Source organism: Pinus tabuliformis, chromosome J (assembly GCF_031772625.1).
Source record: "Pinus tabuliformis cultivar Carrire ecotype Pingquan chromosome J, CPIR1, whole genome shotgun sequence".
Lineage (NCBI taxonomy): Eukaryota > Viridiplantae > Streptophyta > Pinopsida > Pinales > Pinaceae > Pinus > Pinus tabuliformis.
In genome coordinates this window covers 184,525,406-184,547,174 of record NC_142295.1, presented here as the reverse complement: position 1 = coordinate 184,547,174, position 21,769 = coordinate 184,525,406, and the positions used below count along the sequence as shown (strand labels likewise).

General features: G+C 40.3%; 1 protein-coding gene across 1 annotated transcript in view; it reads right to left on the bottom strand.

Annotated features, from left to right (window-relative positions):
• Positions 1-21,769, bottom strand: part of LOC149226294 (RNA methyltransferase family protein) — a 125,773-nt gene that overhangs the window by 69,655 nt on the left and 34,349 nt on the right. Inside the window, exons 2-3 of the mRNA XM_089377461.1 lie at positions 5,107-5,352; positions 4,848-5,023 (exon numbers count right to left, since the gene is read on the bottom strand). Of these exons, the coding sequence (XP_089233587.1) occupies positions 4,892-5,023; positions 5,107-5,352 (378 nt within the window). The 3' untranslated portion in view covers positions 4,848-4,891. The remainder of the gene's footprint in view (positions 1-4,847; positions 5,024-5,106; positions 5,353-21,769) is intronic.

The window sequence follows — 21,769 nt, the reverse complement described above, 5'->3', positions numbered from 1 at the left end:
AGATTGATCCTTGTCATGCGAGATCAGATGCCGAGACTGTATCTAGCCCAAACTTCAACTCACTGCTACGTCCTCACACGAGGTCATTTCTGCTCCATTTATCCGGGATCATGACTGCACCTAAAACCCAAACGAGGTGCAGTCAAATCCTTACTGCAGCTCTACTCCTTCATGCGAGATTTCAGAAGAAAATGCGAGATTCTTTCTCTACGTGAACAAGTCTCCTTGTTGTGTTTAGATGTCTTCATTGACTGGTATAAGGTGTCTCCATTGACTACGTTTTAGTTGTCTCCATTGACAGCGTTTAGATTTCCTCATAAGCCTGCGGCTAGGGCATCAGCTATTGTGGCTAGGGCATCATCTACTTCGCCCAACGTACTCTTAGTGTCTCTCTCCTTCACCAAAAACCCAAGACGTGGAGAGGAGGAGATCACATGAAGAGTGTGTGTCTAAAATGACTTCAAGTCCTCTCCTATTTATAATAAAATGTAGATGATGAATAGACATGACTATTGGGCTTCTGAGCCTACACAAGTTGTTGGTCGACTTGACAATTTGTCTTATAACACAAATAAATTCATAACTCCATGAATACTTGATGGAATCAGATGATCTTTAGATCAATCCTACACCTCTCGATGAGAGGGATCCAATAAAAATACCAGCTGCCATAAATAAGATGACCCACATGGAGTTGGGCCCTAGTTGCCAATTTTAACAATTCGTCGCCAAAATAATAGGCTTACCTAGGTTGTTACATAAATACATGGTCCTACTAGCATCATTTACATTATAATTTTGCAGAATGGGTTTACAATGACAGAACAGACAATTGGTTGATGATTCTGACTTTGAAAAAAATTCTTTGAAGTCCTCAGATACTGCTTCCTTGGAATTTTGAAAAAATGGGTGCAACGGGCTCCAAACATAATGATAAAGGGGGTAGCCCCTTGATCTCCAAGCAAATGACCTGTGATGCTCCCAAGCGGTTGTGGGGGCACAAAAACATCCTCATGGGTTTCCAAATGGATCAAGAAAGCTTGTATCTCATCTATAAGGGTTGGAGCAATGATGCAAGCCCTCCCTTTGTCTCCCATGGTGAGACACAACCCATCTAGGCTTTGGAACAACTGCCAAATGTGTGGTGCAAGCGTGTAGCCAGCTAGGCAAGGGGGTCCAAGTGCATCATCATCATCAAATAAATGAAACACAAGCGAGCAATGAGTGGAGCTGAAAGATCCCATGATGTTGCTATCTTCTCTCTGTAATGGTGGAGGCCCATGTCTCTCAATGCTCACCTTACAAATGCCATGACCCTCTAGAGGGCTTGGACCCCGTATAGGGAGACCAAACCCCAAGATGAAGACCCACCCGCAATCTTGTATAAGATCCAATGCACCTCCTCACCTCCTAGTACAACAAATCATTAATGCAATTGAGTAAAAGAGCTAACAAACCATGGAACCAAGTGGACACTTCATAGTGGAATGCCCTTGCATAATGAGCTTTAAAACGTACAAGTGTCTCCAAGTTCAATAAGGAGGTTAATCAAGGACCCTATTAGGTGGTTTCAACCTCTAAGGGAGTGACAGGTCCATGGTACATCCCTCAAGTGGCAAGTGTCATGTGACATGATGATGGAATGGAATGGAAGCATCAGGGGAATGCTCCAAGCCACATGCCATAGTACAAGGGTAGCTATGATAAGGGAATCCCACACTTGGGTATATAGATGTAGGAGGGAGCAATCGTGGTACATGAGTTACCCTGGCATTTGTTTTCCTACCCTTCTTCATATGCTTTTTGGCCTTTTATTGTTTTTTCCTTTATAATTGCTTGGAGCTCTGAGGAATGAGAGCATGATGTGTAAGATATAGCAATGAATACCCCCTTTAAGTCGGACAGTTCATCGCCCACCAGGGATCGGGAGTCGGGATAATTATGGGTTCCTTAATGATGCAGGGGGGCAATATAAGGGGCCCTAAGAACCAGGGTGATGGCCATAATGATAGGGGGTAGAGCTCATGTTGTCTTTTGCCCACGTGCTAAATTTGTATGTTCCAACCATCTTTTGCATTTTGTGGTACATTTCCTATTGAGAGTGGCCAAATTATGCTTTTATCTTTCTTTTTAGCTGCATCAACCTCCGAGACATCATTCCAGGCTTAACCCAAAGTCTGGACAAGGGGAGGGTGAGGCTAACTCCTTGTGGACCCAAATGGGATATATGTGGTGTCGGGAAGCGGGACCACGCAACCAAAATCAGGATTGCCCAAGTATTGCCCCTCCTAAAGCTCGTGGCCAATAAAGGAGATCCCACGGGACTAGGATACAAGGCTAACCACCAAGTTAGACAAGGGGACAAAAGTACAAACCAAGCCCATTCTTTCCGCTAAATCCCCCCACTAATCCATGCCCAAAAGTGTCCATGATGAGTAAGCAAATATACCCAACTACATAATGAAAGGCATACCTTCGAGGTTGGATGACCCACCTTCAAACATATGATCATAACAGATGGGCGAGGGAGCATAATCACTGGCTCAAGTGGTGAAGATGGTGGCACATCAAGCTATCTAGTGGCTACAAGGGGCTGTTGGGTGCTAGTTGAGGACCATCTAGGAAAAAAAATTCTCTTATGGGTGTCACCCATTGGTGGTGGATAACAGTCCTCACAGACTCAATCATGGAATCTCATCCCTCATAAACCTCTCCTAAGATGGGTTGGTTTGTATCTGCAAATCGTAGCAAAGCAATGATAGGGTCCATGATCTTAATAGTGAGATCTACCCTCTCCCACCAAGCATCATCTAACATTGTGTCCTTCACTCTTTTTTAGGATACTTGATCTGTTTTTCTCCAAAAAGACCAAAACTTTGAAATAACCATGGCCCCAAGAGCGATCTTGACCTCCCTCAACCTCTTCAGCATGATGAATGCAAAGGTAAACCGTGTATCTGCAATCTTCTACAATGATAGATGCGTGTACTCTGTGTAGATTGTGAGGGCATTGGTATGATTTTGTACAAAGTTGTGGATATGTTGTGCATCCTCAATAACACTTCCAATCCAAGGCACATCAGAAGCAATAGTTTTAAGTGCTAAATTCAAGAAATGGGCAATGTAAGGTGTCCAAAATACTTTTGGATATTTAGCTTCCACAATCATGCCAACAACATTTCAAATAGGTGCATTTGTCTATAATGATTTGCACAGAAGAATCGACACCTACATCTCCAATAACTTTAATGAACAACTCACCCATATATTGTGCATCCTTGTATTTTCTAAGTGCATCCACTGATTTCAAGAAAACTGGTCCATTCAAGGAAGACACCATGAAGTTGATGAGTGGGTGGCATGTTGGATCTGTCCATCCATCAGAAACAATACTAACCCCAGATGTTGGCCATGTTGATTTAATAGGCTCAAGCATTTTATCCACCTCTTTCTTTGCCTTAGTCAACAATGTGGTTCTAAGCCTCTCTGACCCAGGAGGCACGTACTCCAATGGAGCCCCTTCAGTTAGAGATCGGCACATCTCAAAAAATAAAGGTGATCGTGCAACATTAAATGACATGAAGTCCAAATAGAAAAAGAAAGCAATGGTGATATCAAGCTCTTCCCGTTTGTCTTGCTGAAATATCTTGTCCATTGAACCATGTGCCACTACCTCTATTTTTGTTGTTTGACCTACACCCCCACCAAAACTCTCAAATGGAAATTTTGTTGTTGATTTTCCTCAAGAATGGAAGGGTATCCTCATTTTTTTTTTTTTTAGATGATGCAACCACTCTTGCCACACCAGCATTAGCCTCTTTTTCCATTTCTTTCCTCTTAGCTCTAGACACATTTGCACATGCTCCAATTCCACAACCTGGAGAGCCCAACAAATGTGCTTTCACATGGAAATAAATGCTCTGGAATTGACTGTTGCAATAGTTGCATGTCCAAAGAACATTGCCTCCTCCCTTTAACTTGTTGCCTAGCCCTTGATCTCTTGTGACATACTTCCACAAGGGATATTTACTTTCTTGAGCCTGTTGTCTTTCTAAATTTATTCTTCCCTCAACATTTGAAGTTGTTGTTGCAGCCCCACTTCCAACAGAGGGAGCACTGGCAGACCCTGATGAAACTGGAATAGGGGGGCATTACCAATGGGGACATTCTTCCCCTTCTTTTGCCCCTTCCCTGCTGCCCTTGATTGAGCCATGAATGCTGTAAAAAAATAAAGAAAAAATGCACTAGCATGTAAACAAAATGGATAGGAAAATTGTTGTAGCAAAAGAGGGAAAAAAATGGAAGCAAAATGCACAACAAGAGAGACACAACAATGAAGAGAAAGCGGCCCAAATCAGGTTTTTAAGGAGCTTCGGCACGCATTTCTAGAGGGGCACATGTCCCGAAATTGTGACATGCTGCTCGGCGAATCAGATTCATGGGCCCAGCAAATCCCACATGTTCAGACACGCTCAACCCACAAATCAGGGACATGTATCTCAAGAATTGTGTCCAACACGTGGGGTTCAGGGAACGTGGGGGGGAGGACGAATCCGGTTACTTAAGAGGCCACTAATCATGAAGTTAGTTAAAGTCCCAGACAAATGCAAAACAGTACAGTTATTCCAAAAATTTAATCAAATGGTAATCTATTCAAGCAAGGTTGAAGGAACTCCATCCTGAAGGCTTCTTCGACATAGCATCCCATATATAGACATGTTTACCATCATATTATAACCCCAAATAATAAAAAATTAACTCATGTTCTTGGTATAAAAGTATTGTTGGTTTTCAAATCAATGTAGATTCATATCAGCATCAGCATAGATGGATAAGAAACTTCTAACCAGTATGTTAAATAAAAGTAGCAACATTTGACCATTCCAATGGCTCAGCGTCGAAAGGCAGTCACAAAACGAGGTATGCCAGCATAGTCTGCTATAATTTGCACATCCCGAAAGCTACTGTCTGACTTACAGAGCAACCAATCTGCAAGTGCCTCTGCCTGCCTTCCCCCATTTGTCTGCACAAGACAAGAAGTCATTATATATGTTGATTTTGAAGATAAATAAAAAGCAAGAGAGTACTCAAGAATTCAAAGAGTACCTCAAAGCCAAGAAATCCACCAGAACGTAGTGCAGAGATGCACCCTCTGCATAGGTGTAGAAGATCTTCAATACCTTCTCGGCCTCCATTTAGAGCCAACCTCGGCTCATGTTTACCAACCTCTGCTTGTAACCCAGGAATTTGATCCTCCGGGATATATGGTGGATTACTGAGCACACCAGCAAGTTTTCCATTAACATCTTGCAATGGGAGGAACCATGAACCCTGTCTCACCTCTACTCTAGCCTGAAAGGTCCAATCAAAACAACAGAATTTTACATGAGAAACCAAGCACATAACATTTCTGAGCACAACTCTACAAATGCAAGCTCTTACAAACAATTGTGTTCCATTTTTATATTGTTCTCATATCATCTATTTGTTAAAGGGTAATAATGGTTTTCTCTTTTCGCATTGCAGACCTTGTCAGACACCGATATAGTTGCATGCAATAAGCAGCAACCAATTATCACTTACACTCATTGGGCATTAACCTGCCAACCACATTTTCAGTCATCAAATTAAAGATTGCAAAACTTTGCAATCGGCATTTAATAATTCCTTCTGCCTAAGGATTTAAAAGACCCTAACTCAAAGTCGTCACACCATGTTATATGTCCTCTATCCTATGCCTAGGTCTCTTAGCTTGCTCAATGTTTACCCCAGGTCCCACCACTTAGGATCATCTTCAGTCCTGTGAAATAACATCTTAAATTGCCGGATGGATTCATGCAACATGTGTGGATTTCTAATGGAAATTCAATGGCTATATTGTTGTTTGGATATGATTTGACGCAGGTGATTATCAGCCCATAGCAAGTGCATATGAAATAACAAAATGAAGATCAAACCGAAAGAGTGTCAATCTCTGTGCAGAACACACACATATTCTGATAGATGTTCTTTGCAGGTTCCAATTTCCCTTAACTTGATGGCATACAATTGCTTCTGAAATCTAGTATGGTGAATACAAACTGTAGACAATGAAGGAATGCCTCACTATTGGGGGCCTTTCATGAAATGCCATTCATGCTTTTACTTTATGTTCTAGATCACTATCTCTAGCACAAGGCAAGGGCACTGAATCTGTCTTGCCACCATGCCCAACTAAGTATAAGAAAGATATGGAGTTGCAAGAATGTAAGGAGACAACAGTGCATGATGTTGACATCGCAGAAAAACTTCAAAGAAAGCAGCAGAAACAAGCATATAACAAGGACCACGAGAATCCAAGGACTGAATGGTGCTCTCAATGTTGAAAATGTAACTAGTATCGGTCTTCATAATGTAATTCAAATGTATCATTGATGTACTTACCATATTCATTTATTATATTCATTATTATTATTATATTTCTAGTCAAAGCATGTTCTTCATGCTTATAGGATCAATTGAGTCAAAAGAAAAATCATTATGAGTCAAAAAAATGTAATTGAGTCAAAGTCCCATTTGGACTTCTTGTAAGAAAAAGAAAAATTATTTTACTTGAGTCAAAAAATCAATTTGTCATCCACAAGACCAAGTCAGTCCTCCCTGGACAAGTCAGTCTAAAGAGGCAGCTATTCGTCCTCCTGGACATGTACAAGGCAGTTCAGCCTCATTCATTTATTCATCATTCACATCAATTTTTGTGCCAAGACAAGAAGAAAACCAGCGAAGTCAAAGGAGAGAGGTGGTCAAAGGAGAGAGAAGACGAATTGATTTCTGCCCTAATTCTGTTCACACGTGCAAGTTTTTCTGAGGTTTTCTGAGGCTGTTACAGGGCCGAAATTTCAGGGATTGACCAGAATTAAGAGATTTGACCAGCATTGACTTTTGTTGACTGACTTGTTGGAGATGGCTTGGAGGAGGATTAACTTGGGTCTTTGTGGCAGTCTTGGCCTTGATCTTGGGTCTTGGATATCTCACTTTGAAAGTTTGATCTGATTCTATAAGAAGAAGATTTCTTGGGTTTTCCCCCTTGTGGGGTTTTGCCCTGGCTTGGAGCCTAATTTTTGTGTTCCTTGTCTCTTTGTGATCTTCATGTTTTGTACTTTCTGGTAATTGCTTGATGAAGAGAACATAATAAGTAATAAGAATCCAATAAACCTTCACGACTAGTTATCAAGTTAAGAGAAATCAACCCTAATCTACAAGTATCCTGATTTCTCAACACTCAAAATAATAGTTATCGTGTTGACTCTTGAGGTGCATATGACCGGCAAAAATTTGGATTGAGCCTATCAATCACTGGTGTTTTACAAGGATCAGTTCATATCCAAGATGTTATCTCAAGGCATACATATGGCCAAGCATAGTAATAAAATCTCTGAGAAGAATCCCATGACATAGCTACATTCGCAGTATGTGGCAGGAGATGGCTGACAGGCTCACCATGGATATGGTTTCTATTTCTGCAAATAATCATTTGCACAAATGATAAGAAATTATCAATGCTTGAATATTTTCTAAACGTGAATGTGACCAGAGATGAATCGGATAGAGGGCTGTCAACCACTGGTGTTTTACAAGGATAAGTTCATATCTGGTAATCTTTCTCAAATTCTCAATACATAAATATGGCTTAGCATAGTAGTAAAATCTCAAGATGAATCCCCTGGATAATATACATCACCAGTATAGCAGTGGCAGGATATGGCTGACAACCTCGCCGTGGAGATGGTTTATATTTCTGTAAATAATAAAGTAGAGGTTGTAATGATTTGCACAAATGACAATAAATTATTAATGCTTGAATACTGTTCTGAATGTTTGATAACCCATAGATTTATTTCTTAAGGTTTATCAGGCTTTCGAATGTAGTGGCTCCTCAGTTTGCTTAGAGTTCAGTTAGAATCTAAGTTAGGAACCCTAAACCACTTTTACATTATTTCAATAACGTAAAATATCTTGTTGCATAATGGAAAATAACACACCCAAAGTTCTTTAAATGCAAAATTGCATTAAGAAGAAATCGGGAGTGCAGGAAGACTCTACAGAATAGATGATTGGAGGAAGCTTCATTGGCTTGCATGAAAGTTAGCTGAAGGATTAGCAGTGGTATTTTTCTCACCCTTACTCCAACCACCATCTGGGACCTAAATGAATTGCATTGTTCCCTGCTGTGTCACCATTGGAACCTCATATTGAAGTCTCACCTGACATCGTATGGTTAAAGAGACATCATTTCAAGTTGGGTTACCCAATCATCTTTGTTCTGGGCACTAGTTGTCTTACATATGTAATATTATTTTCTCATTTAAAGAAAAGAGACTTGAGCAATCCTGTGTAAATTCATTAGTTTCCACATAAATAATTTTTTTTACTGTTACCTTTTCTCATTTCTATCTTTTTTATATGTGCATGTGAAACAATCAAACTTCACAACCTAATTTGTGTATATTATCTTTATATCTCCAGAATCTTGTTTACCTTCTGTTCGCTCTTTTCCTTCCAGGAATGTATTATTTGGTTATAACGATAATGTGTTCTCAATACCCTTTACTTCCCTTTTGTCATTCCAATTAATTTCTAGGCATTTAGTAGTTTACTTTCTGTAGTTCCTTAGATTAATTCATTAATGAAATAAATTTTAATTCATTACTTGACTAAATTTTGCCTTTTCTTAATTCTTTGCTGTTTTAAGTTGAGATCAGGTTAATTTAAAAGTTTATTTGCATATTTTTGACATGAGAAGCAGAAGACAAAACATAAAAAATGAAAAGATGAAAATTCATAACCACATTGTCATAATGAAAGTAAATGAAGGATTAACATGCATGGGCTAGTATACGATCAATTTGGCAAAATGAAATGAGTCATTCAACATTACACGGTCAAGTTGCCTTTGGCAACTACTCAAAAAGTTATCCAGTAATGTGATAAAACATTTAACATTCTTACGCTTGTTCAAAATTCACCTTGCAATGAATTTAAATCTAAAAGAAACATTTTCCAGAGCCTTGTTGCTATTTATCACTATGCATTTTTTAATATATATTTTCACAATCAACTATGTTGATTCAATACCAATCTGTAAAAGAATCAATCTTGCACTCACACAGTATTTAATGAGTGATTATGCAGTTCACATTAAATTCGAAAGTGTTAGATTTTTACGTTGTTTATCTCAGACAGTAATCTCCAGCAGGGGCACACATATTTCAGGTCTTTATAACTCCAGTACAGCACAATAGTGTATGCAGATCAGGCAGTACATTACTGGCAGTTTTTGGTCTTGGTCTTTGTGGGTGGCAGAGTGTGGAGGAGTTGCAGTTATGTAGGAGAGTAGAGGACACATGCATGCCTTCATTGTGCATGCATCAATCTTGCATATTTTCTTCTTTTACTACTGGAGTTTCAGTATTAGTTCTTACAGATTTAGAATTTTGCTTTTGTAGTTCATTGGAGGTGGCCCTTTTTCTATTAACAGTTTCCCCTTTAGTTATAGGAAAACCAAATCAGTTGATATTAGTCAAAAAATTAAGTAGGGCGCAGATCTATAGGAGCCACCTGTTGCTTGAATGGATGTCAGCTACTCCTTGAGAATTCTAATCTAGGCATTCTCTAATCCAAGCCTACAGCACACTTGCCTAAGCTAGAATTAGGATTATGGTTAGGGTTTAGTCTTCCACCATAAGTGCACCTCAAGAATGGATTGCATTGATTGCAAACGACATTCCTTCTACTCTATAAAGAAGTGAGAGGGTCTTCCGCTGGGTTGATTAGTGAGCTTATGTTTTTGAGATATAGCATTACCATTTACTGTTTTTTAGATTTCATAAAAACAGTAATGCAGATTTTGGAGTTCAGTTTTTCGGGTATTTTATGTTAGTGTTTCCAGCAGAATGTATTTGTAGATTCTAGTATTTATAGGTTGCAGTTTTGATAGAATTTCAGTTTAGCTATCTAGGGTTTAGGTATTCTTTGAAGTGCAGAATCTGCGTACCATGGTTTGCAAAATTTCAACATGGCATCAAAGCACATTTGCTGGAAACTTTCTAGGAATCCCTCTGAATAGGACTGCAATCTATAAGAGGATGTTGTTGAAGGGTTTCAGCAGTATGATGCCCGAGCTTTAGTAAGTGAAGAAGATCCACACCTGAGAAGGGTTGTGAGGTGTGATGCCCTAGTTGCTCCAAGGATTGGAGTGTTATTTTTTTGTGCATAAGAGAGGCGATCTGCACCTATAAGAAATTGCAGATTTGATTCATTGTTGTTGATTTGTTTTCATGTTTATTGGAGAGTTGCAATCATGATCAATCATAATCTTTGAGGTTGCCATATGTTGGAGGGCACTTCCAACTTTGTTCCATGGAAGTGCAGGGGGCAGAATCTATTGAAAGAGGTTGAACAGTGGTACCTTGTGGAGGAGGAGGCTGTACTTACCACAAATCCCTCACATTGCAGATAAGAAGACAGCCAGGGAAATGCATAGTCACCTTGTACCAAAGTGAGAACATCTCCAGGAGAATGCTTTCGAGGACGGACTAACCACTACCTACGTGAGCAATATGCTGATACAGTAGCTAGCTATCCAACGAAAATCACAAAGTTGAGAGTTTAGATAACTGCATTTGGTGACTAGGTAGAAGAGAATAAGTTAGTTCAGATCAGTTTTCGTGGCTCTGATCCTTCTTGGAATTATTTTGTATAGTGTATATGGACTCATGAGAAGCTATTGTTGCTTCATAATCTAGCAGGTTTTGTGAGATGCCTCACAAGGCAAAAGCCAGATCAAGACACAACAATGAGGTGGATGGCACTGTCACCTCAGCAATCCACCTCCTGCTCTTTAGTGGAATTTCACCACACATGAGGCTTCCCAGTTTAGGTGACCTAAAGGATATTCTTGGTCTAGGCCCTAGGGGTTCAAAGGTGAAAATTGAATGGCTTATCCAAGATACTCAAGCTAAGGAAAGGCTCAATTCTACTAGACAATGAATAACATACCTTAAAAGCAGCCTATAAAGGACTTGTAGCCTAGGGTCTTTGGTGTACGATTCAAAAGTAGCACAACTAGGCATACAAGGAAAGAGAAAAGGTTTGTTTAATGATGTGATTAACAACAAGGAGCCACAAACCTTCAAGTGACCCTAAGTTGAAGCCTTAGTGTTGAATTAGGGTTTTTCTAGCCCTAGAATTTCCTAGGGTTGATGACGTCAACCCTAGGGAAGGACTTCCAACCATGCAAATTGCTAGATTTTGATGTTTTAAGGCTCAGCAAGGTAGAACGACCTCCAACCAGCTCAACACTCATGCCCTAGTTGAATTCGACCTCAAACTCTAACCCTAGCAACTTGCCTTGAAGGGTCAAGAATTTCATAGCTGAAATGCTAGGAAGAGAAGAAAAAGAAAAGATTCTGAAGTTTTTGATTTTTGACCATCAATATGGATGTCGGTGCCTTCTATCTACTTGGAAAATGGAGTCTTAAGGGAATTTAACCACGGAAATATCAAATCCTTGAAGGGAGTAAGGGGGAAAACCCTAGGTTTTCACTTGCTAACCCTAGCTATCACTTTAAGCAGAGATAAATTTACTAGAGAAAAGCTCTCTAGGAGGTTCTCTAGGGAAGTTCAATGATAAAAATTAAAGCATGCAAAATTAACCAAGTTCATATAAATACAAGCATTTCGACATGGAACACAGAAACACTGACATGCAATGATCATGAAAGATAATCAATAATAAGGTACTCAAAATATATCCAAGAAATAAGCCTTCTTTATCCTGTGACCTCTTCACAACAAGTACTAGTTTCCAATAGCCAAATATCCATAAAGCAGCGAAGTACAACAAGCTAGGCCGAAATCTCTAAGAGAGGTTGAGTTCTCCACAAGTGATGATGAATGAATGAGTGAGGTGACCTCTTATTTATATGAGGCCTACCTCGCCTAAATTCTAACTAAGAAGCCCTTTCACAAGTTGTATTTTGACTGGACAAAAAGTAAATTAGGGTTACACGCCAACCCACTAACTTTTACAACATAATTTGTCATTATAATCCCATACGTGTGAGTCGTAGGGCTAAAAATGTGATGATGTCATGCCCTTTTTGGGCTCCAAATGCTCCATCAAGGCAAAGTCAAGGTTGAAAATGTCTCCGAGTATCATGGTCATCCTCCATTTGAGAAAAATCCCCAAATCATGCATCAAAACAGCGCCAAGGGTCCAAAATCTAGTGGTGGGTGCCACACGTCATCTCCATGGGTGTCAAGTGAGCAACGTGGTGCCTCCTCTCTCTAGCATTAGGGCTCCATCAGGTGCAACAAGTCCTCAATCATCCTAAGGATGACCATCCTCATCTAGGCCCTAGATCATGGCATGCCCATCAAGTAGTGTCAAGGCCAACTTGGGGGCATGTTAGGTCTACTAGTACATCATCAAGAATCCTCCATGCTAGGTAAGAGAAACCTAGCGTTCTAGCACTTGGGGGTGCTCTGGGATGTATATCAATTGCTAAAGTCATTAAAAGGTCCAACAATCTACTCAAAATGTGCAACACTGCATCTTGCAAGTCATCATGCTCTCTAGAACAGGATGTATGGCCTAGGCATCATGTGGAGCAGAGTGCCCCTAGGCCTCCACTGTTCTAGACCACCTGGGAAAACCAACTTAAACTTAAGTGAAAGCAACCATTCATTAGAGACCAAGATCATAAATGCATCTAAGTGGACCATACTTAAGTGTTAAGGGCATATTAATACTTCAAACCGGGATCACCTTCAAATATCTAACTAGACCAAGTCCCATAAAGGTGTTCCCTACCTTTGTAGGGGTGGCTAAGTAGTCAACCCTATTAGGTGCTTCCAACCCCCAAGGGGAGGTGGCATTTCCAAGGTTAAATCTTCAATCAATAGGTGTTAGTGTAAGTGGGTGGCAATGGAGGGGGAAGGCTTCATGGCCAAGTGCTATGGTCAAGGGACCAAATAATGGGAGTCTACATCCTGAGTGTACAGATGTAATGGAGGGAGCACTAGGGGATGCATGAGTTACCCTGCTCGGCCTACTTTTCCACCCCTCGGGTATGTCTTTTACTTCTTTTTTATAATGCTTTGTATTACGATGCATAACTCAAGGATCAAAGCTTGCTCTTTATGATATAGCATTTAATTTACCCCTTAAGATGAGGCAGTTTATCACTCATCAAGGTTAGGACATGCAAGGGTTCCTTTTAATGAGGAGGAGCATCAAGTGCTCAGGAATCAGGTGATGGCTAATGAAGAGGGTAGAGCTCATGCTAGGCTTTTGCCCACACACTAACTTATGTCTCGGTCATCTTTTGCATTTTGATTTTCTGTTTCTTTCATTGTGGCCATATTAAGCATTTCCATTCGTTTAGCTACATCAACCTCCAAGGTAATGTTTTCTGAACCTACTAAAGGATGTGGATAAGAGGGTGCCAAATCCAAATGAACCAATGACAAGTTAGACCCGAAGAATGGAGATGGTATAAAATGCTTATAATGTGACATGGAAAGTGTTAAGTATGGTGAAAGCAAGAATGAACATGCTTACTTCAATCCAAGTTTTCCAAGCAGTGCCTCTCTTATAACCCTAAGGACTTAAGGGAGGTCCCATTGGACTAGGGCTAAAGATTAACCACCCAAGTAAGGTTAGAGAACAAATTTACAGTCAAGATCAATCATGCTAGAAATACTAAGAGGGGGGAGAATCAATACTTCTTATCAATTAGTATATTTTTAGTTTCACAGAGCATTAACTATTATTAGCATCAGATAAACATAAACATTCATCAACACCATTCAACAATGCATAACAATAGAGACAGTAGACACAAAGATTTTTAGGTGGAAACCCCTCTGGGACAAAAACCACTGAACACTTCTTAATATTTGTCTTCAAAAGATTTACATCAAGTTTTCAACTCCAACTAAAGGAGGCTCCAACCCCCTGATTTACAGGCTCCAACCTGTAGGACGCTCCTACGCCCTATTTACTAGTTGCAACCAAAAGGACGTTCCAACACCCTAGTCTTCATGCTCCAACCTGACAGATGCTCCAACACCATGTTTACCAGTTGTTACTGCACGGACGCTCCAATGCTTTGTGCCAGCTACAACCTGCCCTAGCACCACCCTGCCACCCTGAAGTGTTCTCAGGCTCCAACCTGAAGGAGACTCCACTCTCCTACCTTGCACCACCCTGCCACCCAAATCAGCGAGCAGACCGCATTTCACAATTTTCAGACTGGATCCACTTGTGCTTGAATCAATACAAAATATACTGAAATATAATCATTTTTGCTTCTGCTTAGTATGTATATCAATGCCAAACCCTTGCAACCTTACTGCTCAACTCACATCAAACCCTAGCTGCCAATGCCAATGTTGTACTCAACTTTTGTTGTTGAAACCCTAGCTTCATAACTGTAACCAACATTGCTCGACATACAGATATATTTGCCAATAACTCTAGCAGAAGTATGTCCAATCCACTAACACAATGACCTACATCGTATCTACTCTAGAGTCACAATCTTGTAGTACTGCAACTGTTAACACTGTTGACTTTTTGCCCACAAAGCTGAAACCCTAGCTTCACAACTGTAACCAACATTGCTCATCAGAGAGATATATCTGTCAATAAATCTAGCAAAAGTATATCCAATCCACTAACACAATGAAATGCATCATATCTGCTCTAGAGTCACAATCCTATAGTACTGCAACTGTTAACATTGTTGACTTGTGCCCACGAGCACAACCCCAGATGCCACCAATCTGTTTATGTGCCCAACCTTACATTGTCTCAACTGTTGCAACAAAATCATGCAAGCCTTCTTTGTTGTCTCGAACGCTAACTACTCAGTTCTTCAATATGCAAGTAAACCACCATCAACCCTACAATGTCATTGTCACAACTAGCAAACACTGTCATCAACCACTTCAACAAGATTTGTCTATGAGCTTTCATCTCAGTACTTTTTATGGTTCTCAATTTGGATCAATAATGTTATATTAAATCATATAGTAGGCTAAACAAAATGTCACTTTTTGGGCATTGTTCTACAGATTGCTCATCTCAAGATGTGGTTCTACAAATTGTACATTTTCTGGCAATTGTGCTACACCTTTGTGTACCAACAATTTTCTATTCGTTCAACAAAACAATTTTCCATGCATAAAACAATTTGTCATTCATTCGACAAAATTGCAGCTCCACAGCAACATTCAACAAGTTGATTGACTTTTCAACTATGGTGAGGACCATTCGAATTGTGTTGACATATGTCATTCAAACTTAATAATTTGATGCCACAAATATTGAAACAAGACAGCTCTTATAGTTATGATTCTTAATTACTTACTTTCTCTTCAATGAAACATAACTCAGCCCACTCATTCTTCAATAGCAACCTTCTTTAGCGAGTCAACTACGTATCAAACTCTAAGATGCACACTTCAATTAATCTTCTTCCAAGTTTTGACTTAGTCCGCAAGGAGATGAATTCAACAAGGACGCAGAAATAAGTTAATACAGAGGTTCGTATTATAGACTTCTTAAAGCACTCATTATTATCACTGCTGCTACAGGATCTTTAGATATACCTTCAAATCTTCAAGATTAGATTGTTGGGAATCAAAGGACAAAATACTTGCAAACCTGGATAAGATGTGCCTCTTCAGGATATATATATAGCCCTACAACTATAAGATGATAATGAGATTTTGCTCCACAAGATATATCTATATATTATTCTATACCTTTACATTGTACCTTGCCTTTAGTAACCCTTGCAGCAAGACTTTAATTTTATATGCGAATCTGTAAATACACCCAAAGGAATGGGACCGAGACCATTGCTTTAGATGTGATTCATCACAGAGACGTGGAGATGCCCATAGAGATACCAAGCCGAAATGCACAACGTATATGTTATTTGGTCCATTTCTGAAGGAAGGTCGAATAAACAAGACACTTCGTTGTTCTTCAATCTAATTTTCCCTTGGCCGCAGGCATAAAGCTAATCTATAATTCAGAGATAGACAAAATGGACACAGAGAACAAATTCGCAGATGTTTAAGGGGTTTCAAGACTAGATGGAATCTCAGATCCTAATGGATTCTTGAGTGCCCAGTTTCTTCACTTATTCACTGTTTGAGGAACCGCAGAAATCAAGAGTTATTCTAAGATACTTTGATCTTTACCCTTCTAATCTGATCCATCGTTAATCCACATAGCCGAAAGGATATTTTCAGAGATCAATTTCTAAAGATATGTGTTCATTTTTCTTTAGCCTTAAAGAAGAGTGAAGCTGCTTTAAAGTTTATATAGCCTTTTGAGGCCATAAATTTGGGGAGCCGACTTGAAGACTTTTAGGAGGAAAATCCTCTTCCTTTTTAATTACAATTTAAAGAAGAACAAAAAAAAAAATTAAGCCCAAGGATGAGACCCTATCTTTCAGGAGTTAGGTTTTTAAAGTTATTTGAAATTAAAAACCCCTCATCACATGTAAATTCAAAAATTAATCTTTGAGACCCTCCATGAAATATGAAATAGTATGTTGGCCAATGAAGGATTGCCACATCATCTCCTTGTGGGGTTTTTGCCCACAACTTGGGTCCTTCTTCTTCAAACTAGCACAACTCAAAAATCATGAGGGCTCTCGGGGTGTGCCACATACCACCGAAATCAACTTGACGAGTATAATCCAATGGTGAGGATCTCCAAGGCAAATTCAGTGATCTGCTTCTTCAAAAACCTTCAACAAGTGTAGGGTGTGATCATTGTCCAACCAGACCCTAGAGCTAGGGTTAGGGTTTCAATTCATCCTTCCATTGGAGCTTCCAACTAATGTAATCCAAACAAATATTAAGAGCATTCATTAACAGATGTTGACATCAATGACAACACCATTCAACAGATCAATTATCCAGATCACCCCTTTATCTATACTAAATGCCCCAAACATTAACTTAAAGCATCCGATTGCAAAATGATCAAAGTACTTGTTGAGCGGTGGCCCACCTTCATCCAAAAAGCATGCCAGATGGCGAGAGGTGTAATGATTGGTGCAAATGATGGAGGAGTTGGCATGTCATCATCATCAAACTAAGGTGTAGGGCAGTTGACTAGCTGGCTGTCCAAAATAGGAGAAAAGCTTTCTCCTAGGAGAGTTACCCTTTTTAGTGGGTAACAGCTACCTTCATTTGAAATCTTATGTGATGCCTTTGTCATGGAGGAGATGAGTTTATAGACAGTTTCAACCAATTACAAGGAAGTACTAGACCTAGCCCTCATCGAGAAGGTGAGGAAAGTAGGAAAAAAAACAAGATCTAAAGGGCAAAAAGAAGAAGATAGACTCAAAGTCCTCCAATCAGTGGAACAAGGATTTTAACTAGTTCATGTGCTTCAAGTGCAACAAACATGGCCACTATGCTTCTCAATGCCCTGAGTAGAAGAAGAAAAAGGGTTAAGCAATAGAAATAGCTAGCAAGAAGAGCAGAAAGTTCAAGTGTGGATGAGTTTACTACCAGGGTTGATACAACCTTTTCCATCATGTCATGCCTTTCCACCTACACAATTTCAAAGGTTAACGGGTATTTTTTGAACGTGGAGCTTAAATACATGTGACATCAAATAGATTGACCTTCTTCAAGTTAGTGGATCAAGATACTAGCATGTAGGCAGACCTTTGTGATGATGGAAAGCACCCACCCACTAGGTTGATTTCTATCCCAATCCACATGCCAATAGGAGATGTTTTGAGTTGACTACCAAGCTTGATACAACCTTTGCCATGGTGTTATGCCTTTCCACCAACACAATTTGAGAGATTGCAAGGTATGTTGACGATGAATCCTAAAGACATGTGACATCAAACAGATCGACCTTCTTAAAATTAGAGGAACAACATGCTAGGATGCAAGTAGATTTTTGCTAATGATGGAAAGCACCCACTCACTACGTTGGGTTATATCTCAATTCACATGCCAGCAAGAGAAGTTTTGAGTTCACTGCCAAGGTTTCCACAAACTTTGCCTTTGTACCAAGTCTTTCCACCAATACAGTGTCAAGGGTTGGAGGATATGTTGACAATGAAGCTTCAAGACATGAGACATCAAATAGATCAACCTTCTTAAAGTTAGGTGAACAAGATATTGGCATGAAAGTAGATACTAGAGCTTTGTCATGATGGGAAAGTCACCATTCACTAGGTTAGCTTTTATCTTAATCCACAGGCTAACACGGGAAGTTCTAGAGTTACATGAGGTAATGATTGTTTCTAGTATGACTAAAAATCCATTTCCAATTTCTAGTCTAACAAATTCGAAGTGCAAGACTAAGTTTGATGATCAAATGATCGTTGATCCTGGTTAAGTTTTACCCAGAGGAGTTAGAGAGGGTGACCTTTACAAAATGCTCACAAATTCCATGAAACAAAGAGCATTGTTGATCCATTTGGTCACAAGGTTGAATTATATTTTGCTTTGAAAGGTAGCTTATGAACCCTACCACGTGGTTGGTTGCGGAATGTGGATCCCCATCAAACATTGGCATATTCTTCGTGGATTTCAATGAAGGGCATCTTGGGGTCCCTGTCATATCTATGGCAAGAAAATATGTGGTCAACATGTTGTTGGGTCCTTAATGACATGGGAGTCACCAGGCTGAATGACTTTGAAGTTCAATGAAGAACTAGGGCTTTGTTCTTCCAATGGAGTCGCCAATAATGATATGTCAATATGTCGTATAGGGAACAAAACACACGTTTCATGCCCCCGGCAACGGCGCCAAAATGTTACTGCTCAAACTAGCAGGGTACCTAAGGTGAATCCCTAAAGGGCAAATGCTAAGCCAAGGGCAACAAATGGAGTCTTAGCCCACTATCACCTCGGTTAAGGCTCCCTTCTATTTACGGACTTTCACCAATGGGAGGAGACCCGATATGTATGGAGTCACTAATGAATGATAAGTCAATGGATATGAGTGACCCAGACCCTTTCCCAGAAGGTTTTGAAGGATGGAGCTTGCTTGCTTTCTAAGCAAGGTACTATGCGCTTCTAGGGAAAGGAAGAGGATTTTGGGGGTTAGGTGTATGGGAATAGGCTTTGAAAGGAGTTCCCCACACCCTAAATCCTTGTTAGAATTGGTATCCCGGATGGTTCTTGAAGAATGGTCCTTTGAAGGAGCGGGACCACACAGGGCCAAGTGGACCCGATCTAGGGTATGAGGAAGGTATGAAACAATCAATGATATTCTTACCCTAGACAAGGTGGGAAGGATCAAAGAAAGTATTTCACTCAATAATGTTGCTTTGACCCTGGGAAGTGCTAGCCTTGGGGATGGCAGGGCAAGTTTTGGTCCCAAAGCTAGGGCTTGGCTTTTCTCCCAACTCCACCGTCAGAATGTCTTCAAATTTGGAGAAGGGCTAAAGGAATGGCCAATGCAGGAGACCATAGGAGATCGAACTTTTTCAGTGGCTAACTGGTCAGGAAATTGATGCCCTAGGCACCCCAATGTGGCTAGACTTGGGAGAAAGTGAAAGAATAAGTGTTTTGGTGACCACCCTTGGTAGATTAGTGCCTTAATCCTTGGGGGAATGGAGTCCATGTTGATTATGTGTAATATTTCTTAGTTCCTAGTCAAGGAGGCTTCAAAATTACTTCACAAACCCCTCTAGATCAAGTGAAAGCAATCTTGCAACTTTTATACTTCAAATGCACAAGAGGAATCGCTTATCAAGGTCAAATTTACCCCTAGGAGATTTCGCTCATACTACATGGCCCATACTTGGAGAGAAAAGTTATAATAGAGACAATCCCACAATATTAAGCGATAATTTGCATGCATCAATTAACCCTAAAACAATGAAAATCTCAATCCAACATATATGACAAAAGTAATAAGAATAACACCAAAATTTTGTACTTACATGCGTCCCCTAGCCTTCCAGTACAGCAAGTCATTAAAGAAATCGAGTAAATGAGCTTACCTAATCATGGACCACAAGTGGGTACTTGATAATGGCCTGTCCTTCCATAATGGGCTTTAGGATGTGCCAATGTCTCCTAAACTCCAAATGGGTTAACCAAGCACCCTATTAGGTGGTTTCTACCTCTAAAGGGGGTAATATAGTCAAGGTACATCCGTCAAAAGGTGGTGGCATGTGTCAAATACGTGAATGAAATAGGGGATGAGAAGAGGCAGCTCTAGGTCACATGTTGGGGTACAAGGGTAGCTAATAAGAGGGAAGACCACACTTTGGGTTTACAATGTGTAGGAGGGAACAATCGTGCTACATGAGGTGCCCCAGCCTTGGTTTTTCCACCCTTCTTTATATGCCTTTTGTCTTTTATGATTTTCTTTGATTAACTGCTCGGGGCTCAAGAGGTTAGAGCATGATGTGTAAGATATAGCAATGGAATCCCCCTTTTAAGGTGGGGCGGTTCATCGCTCACTAGGGGTTGCGACAATCATGGGTTCCTATATGATGAAGAAGGCTCATAGAACCTGTAGGGACTAGGGTGATGGCCATGATAATGGGGTAGATCTCATGTATTGGCTTTTGCCCATGTGCTAAACTGCTTTTGTCCCGGCCATCTTTTGCATTTTGTGGTACTTTCCCTGTTGAATGTGGCCATATGTGTTTTTAACTTTCTTTTCAGCGGCATCAACCTTCGGGCTTCATTCCAGGCCATGACCCAAGGTGGGGGCAAGGGAAAGGGGCAAGCTAACCCTATGTGGATCTAATGGAGGAATATGGACCCAAGCAGGAAAAACGATGGATGGGGTAGTAATGAATGGAAAGAGGGTAATATAAGCAAATAAGGGAGCGGGACCACACAACCAAAATGGGGGTTTCCTATGAAATACCATCCTTGAAACCAAATGGTCAGTAAAAGAGATCCCACGGGACTAGAATCCAAGGTTAATTCTTAAGAGGGGTCTAGGGGACATAAGCACAGACCTAGCCCATTCTTTCCACCGAATCCCCCCCATTAATCCATGCCCAGAAGTGTCCATGATAAACAAACTACAATATTCAATTTCAAAATGACAAGGCATACCTTTAGATTCGGGAGACCCACCTTCAAACATACGATCATGGCAGATGGGCGAGGGACCACATGGCTGGCTCAGGTGGCAGAGAAATGGCACAATGAGCTAGTTGATGGCTGCAAGGGGCTGTTAGCTACCGGCTGAGGACCATCTTGTAGAAAAAATTTCTCCTAGGGATATTACCCACAAAATGGTGGGTAACAGTCCCAACTACAAAATCTTAATCTCATGTAAGTCTCCCTTCTAATCATGATGAACCAATCAGAGCACCTTTAAGATATCATCAAGGGTGTTAGAGCAACAGGGGTTGAAGGGTTCACCATTTCAAGAGGAGCAATAACATCTATTGTAGGAAAGAATATTGGTGTCATAATACAAGACAATAAAATACATCACTAACACCTTATTAAGAATAGAATTGATTCCAATGTTAGAGATACAAATCAATTTAATATCAATCCTCCACCCAAGTTAGCATGATAAGGCTACACGCATTGTCCAAGTGTACTATTAGAGTTATGAGGCCCGTTACCCACCACCCGTGGATGACACCCATAGGAGAAATTTTCTCCTATATTGTCTTCAGTTGGCAGCCAGCAGCCCCTTGCAGCTACCAAAGAGCTCGATGTGCCACCATCTCCACCACTTGATCCAACC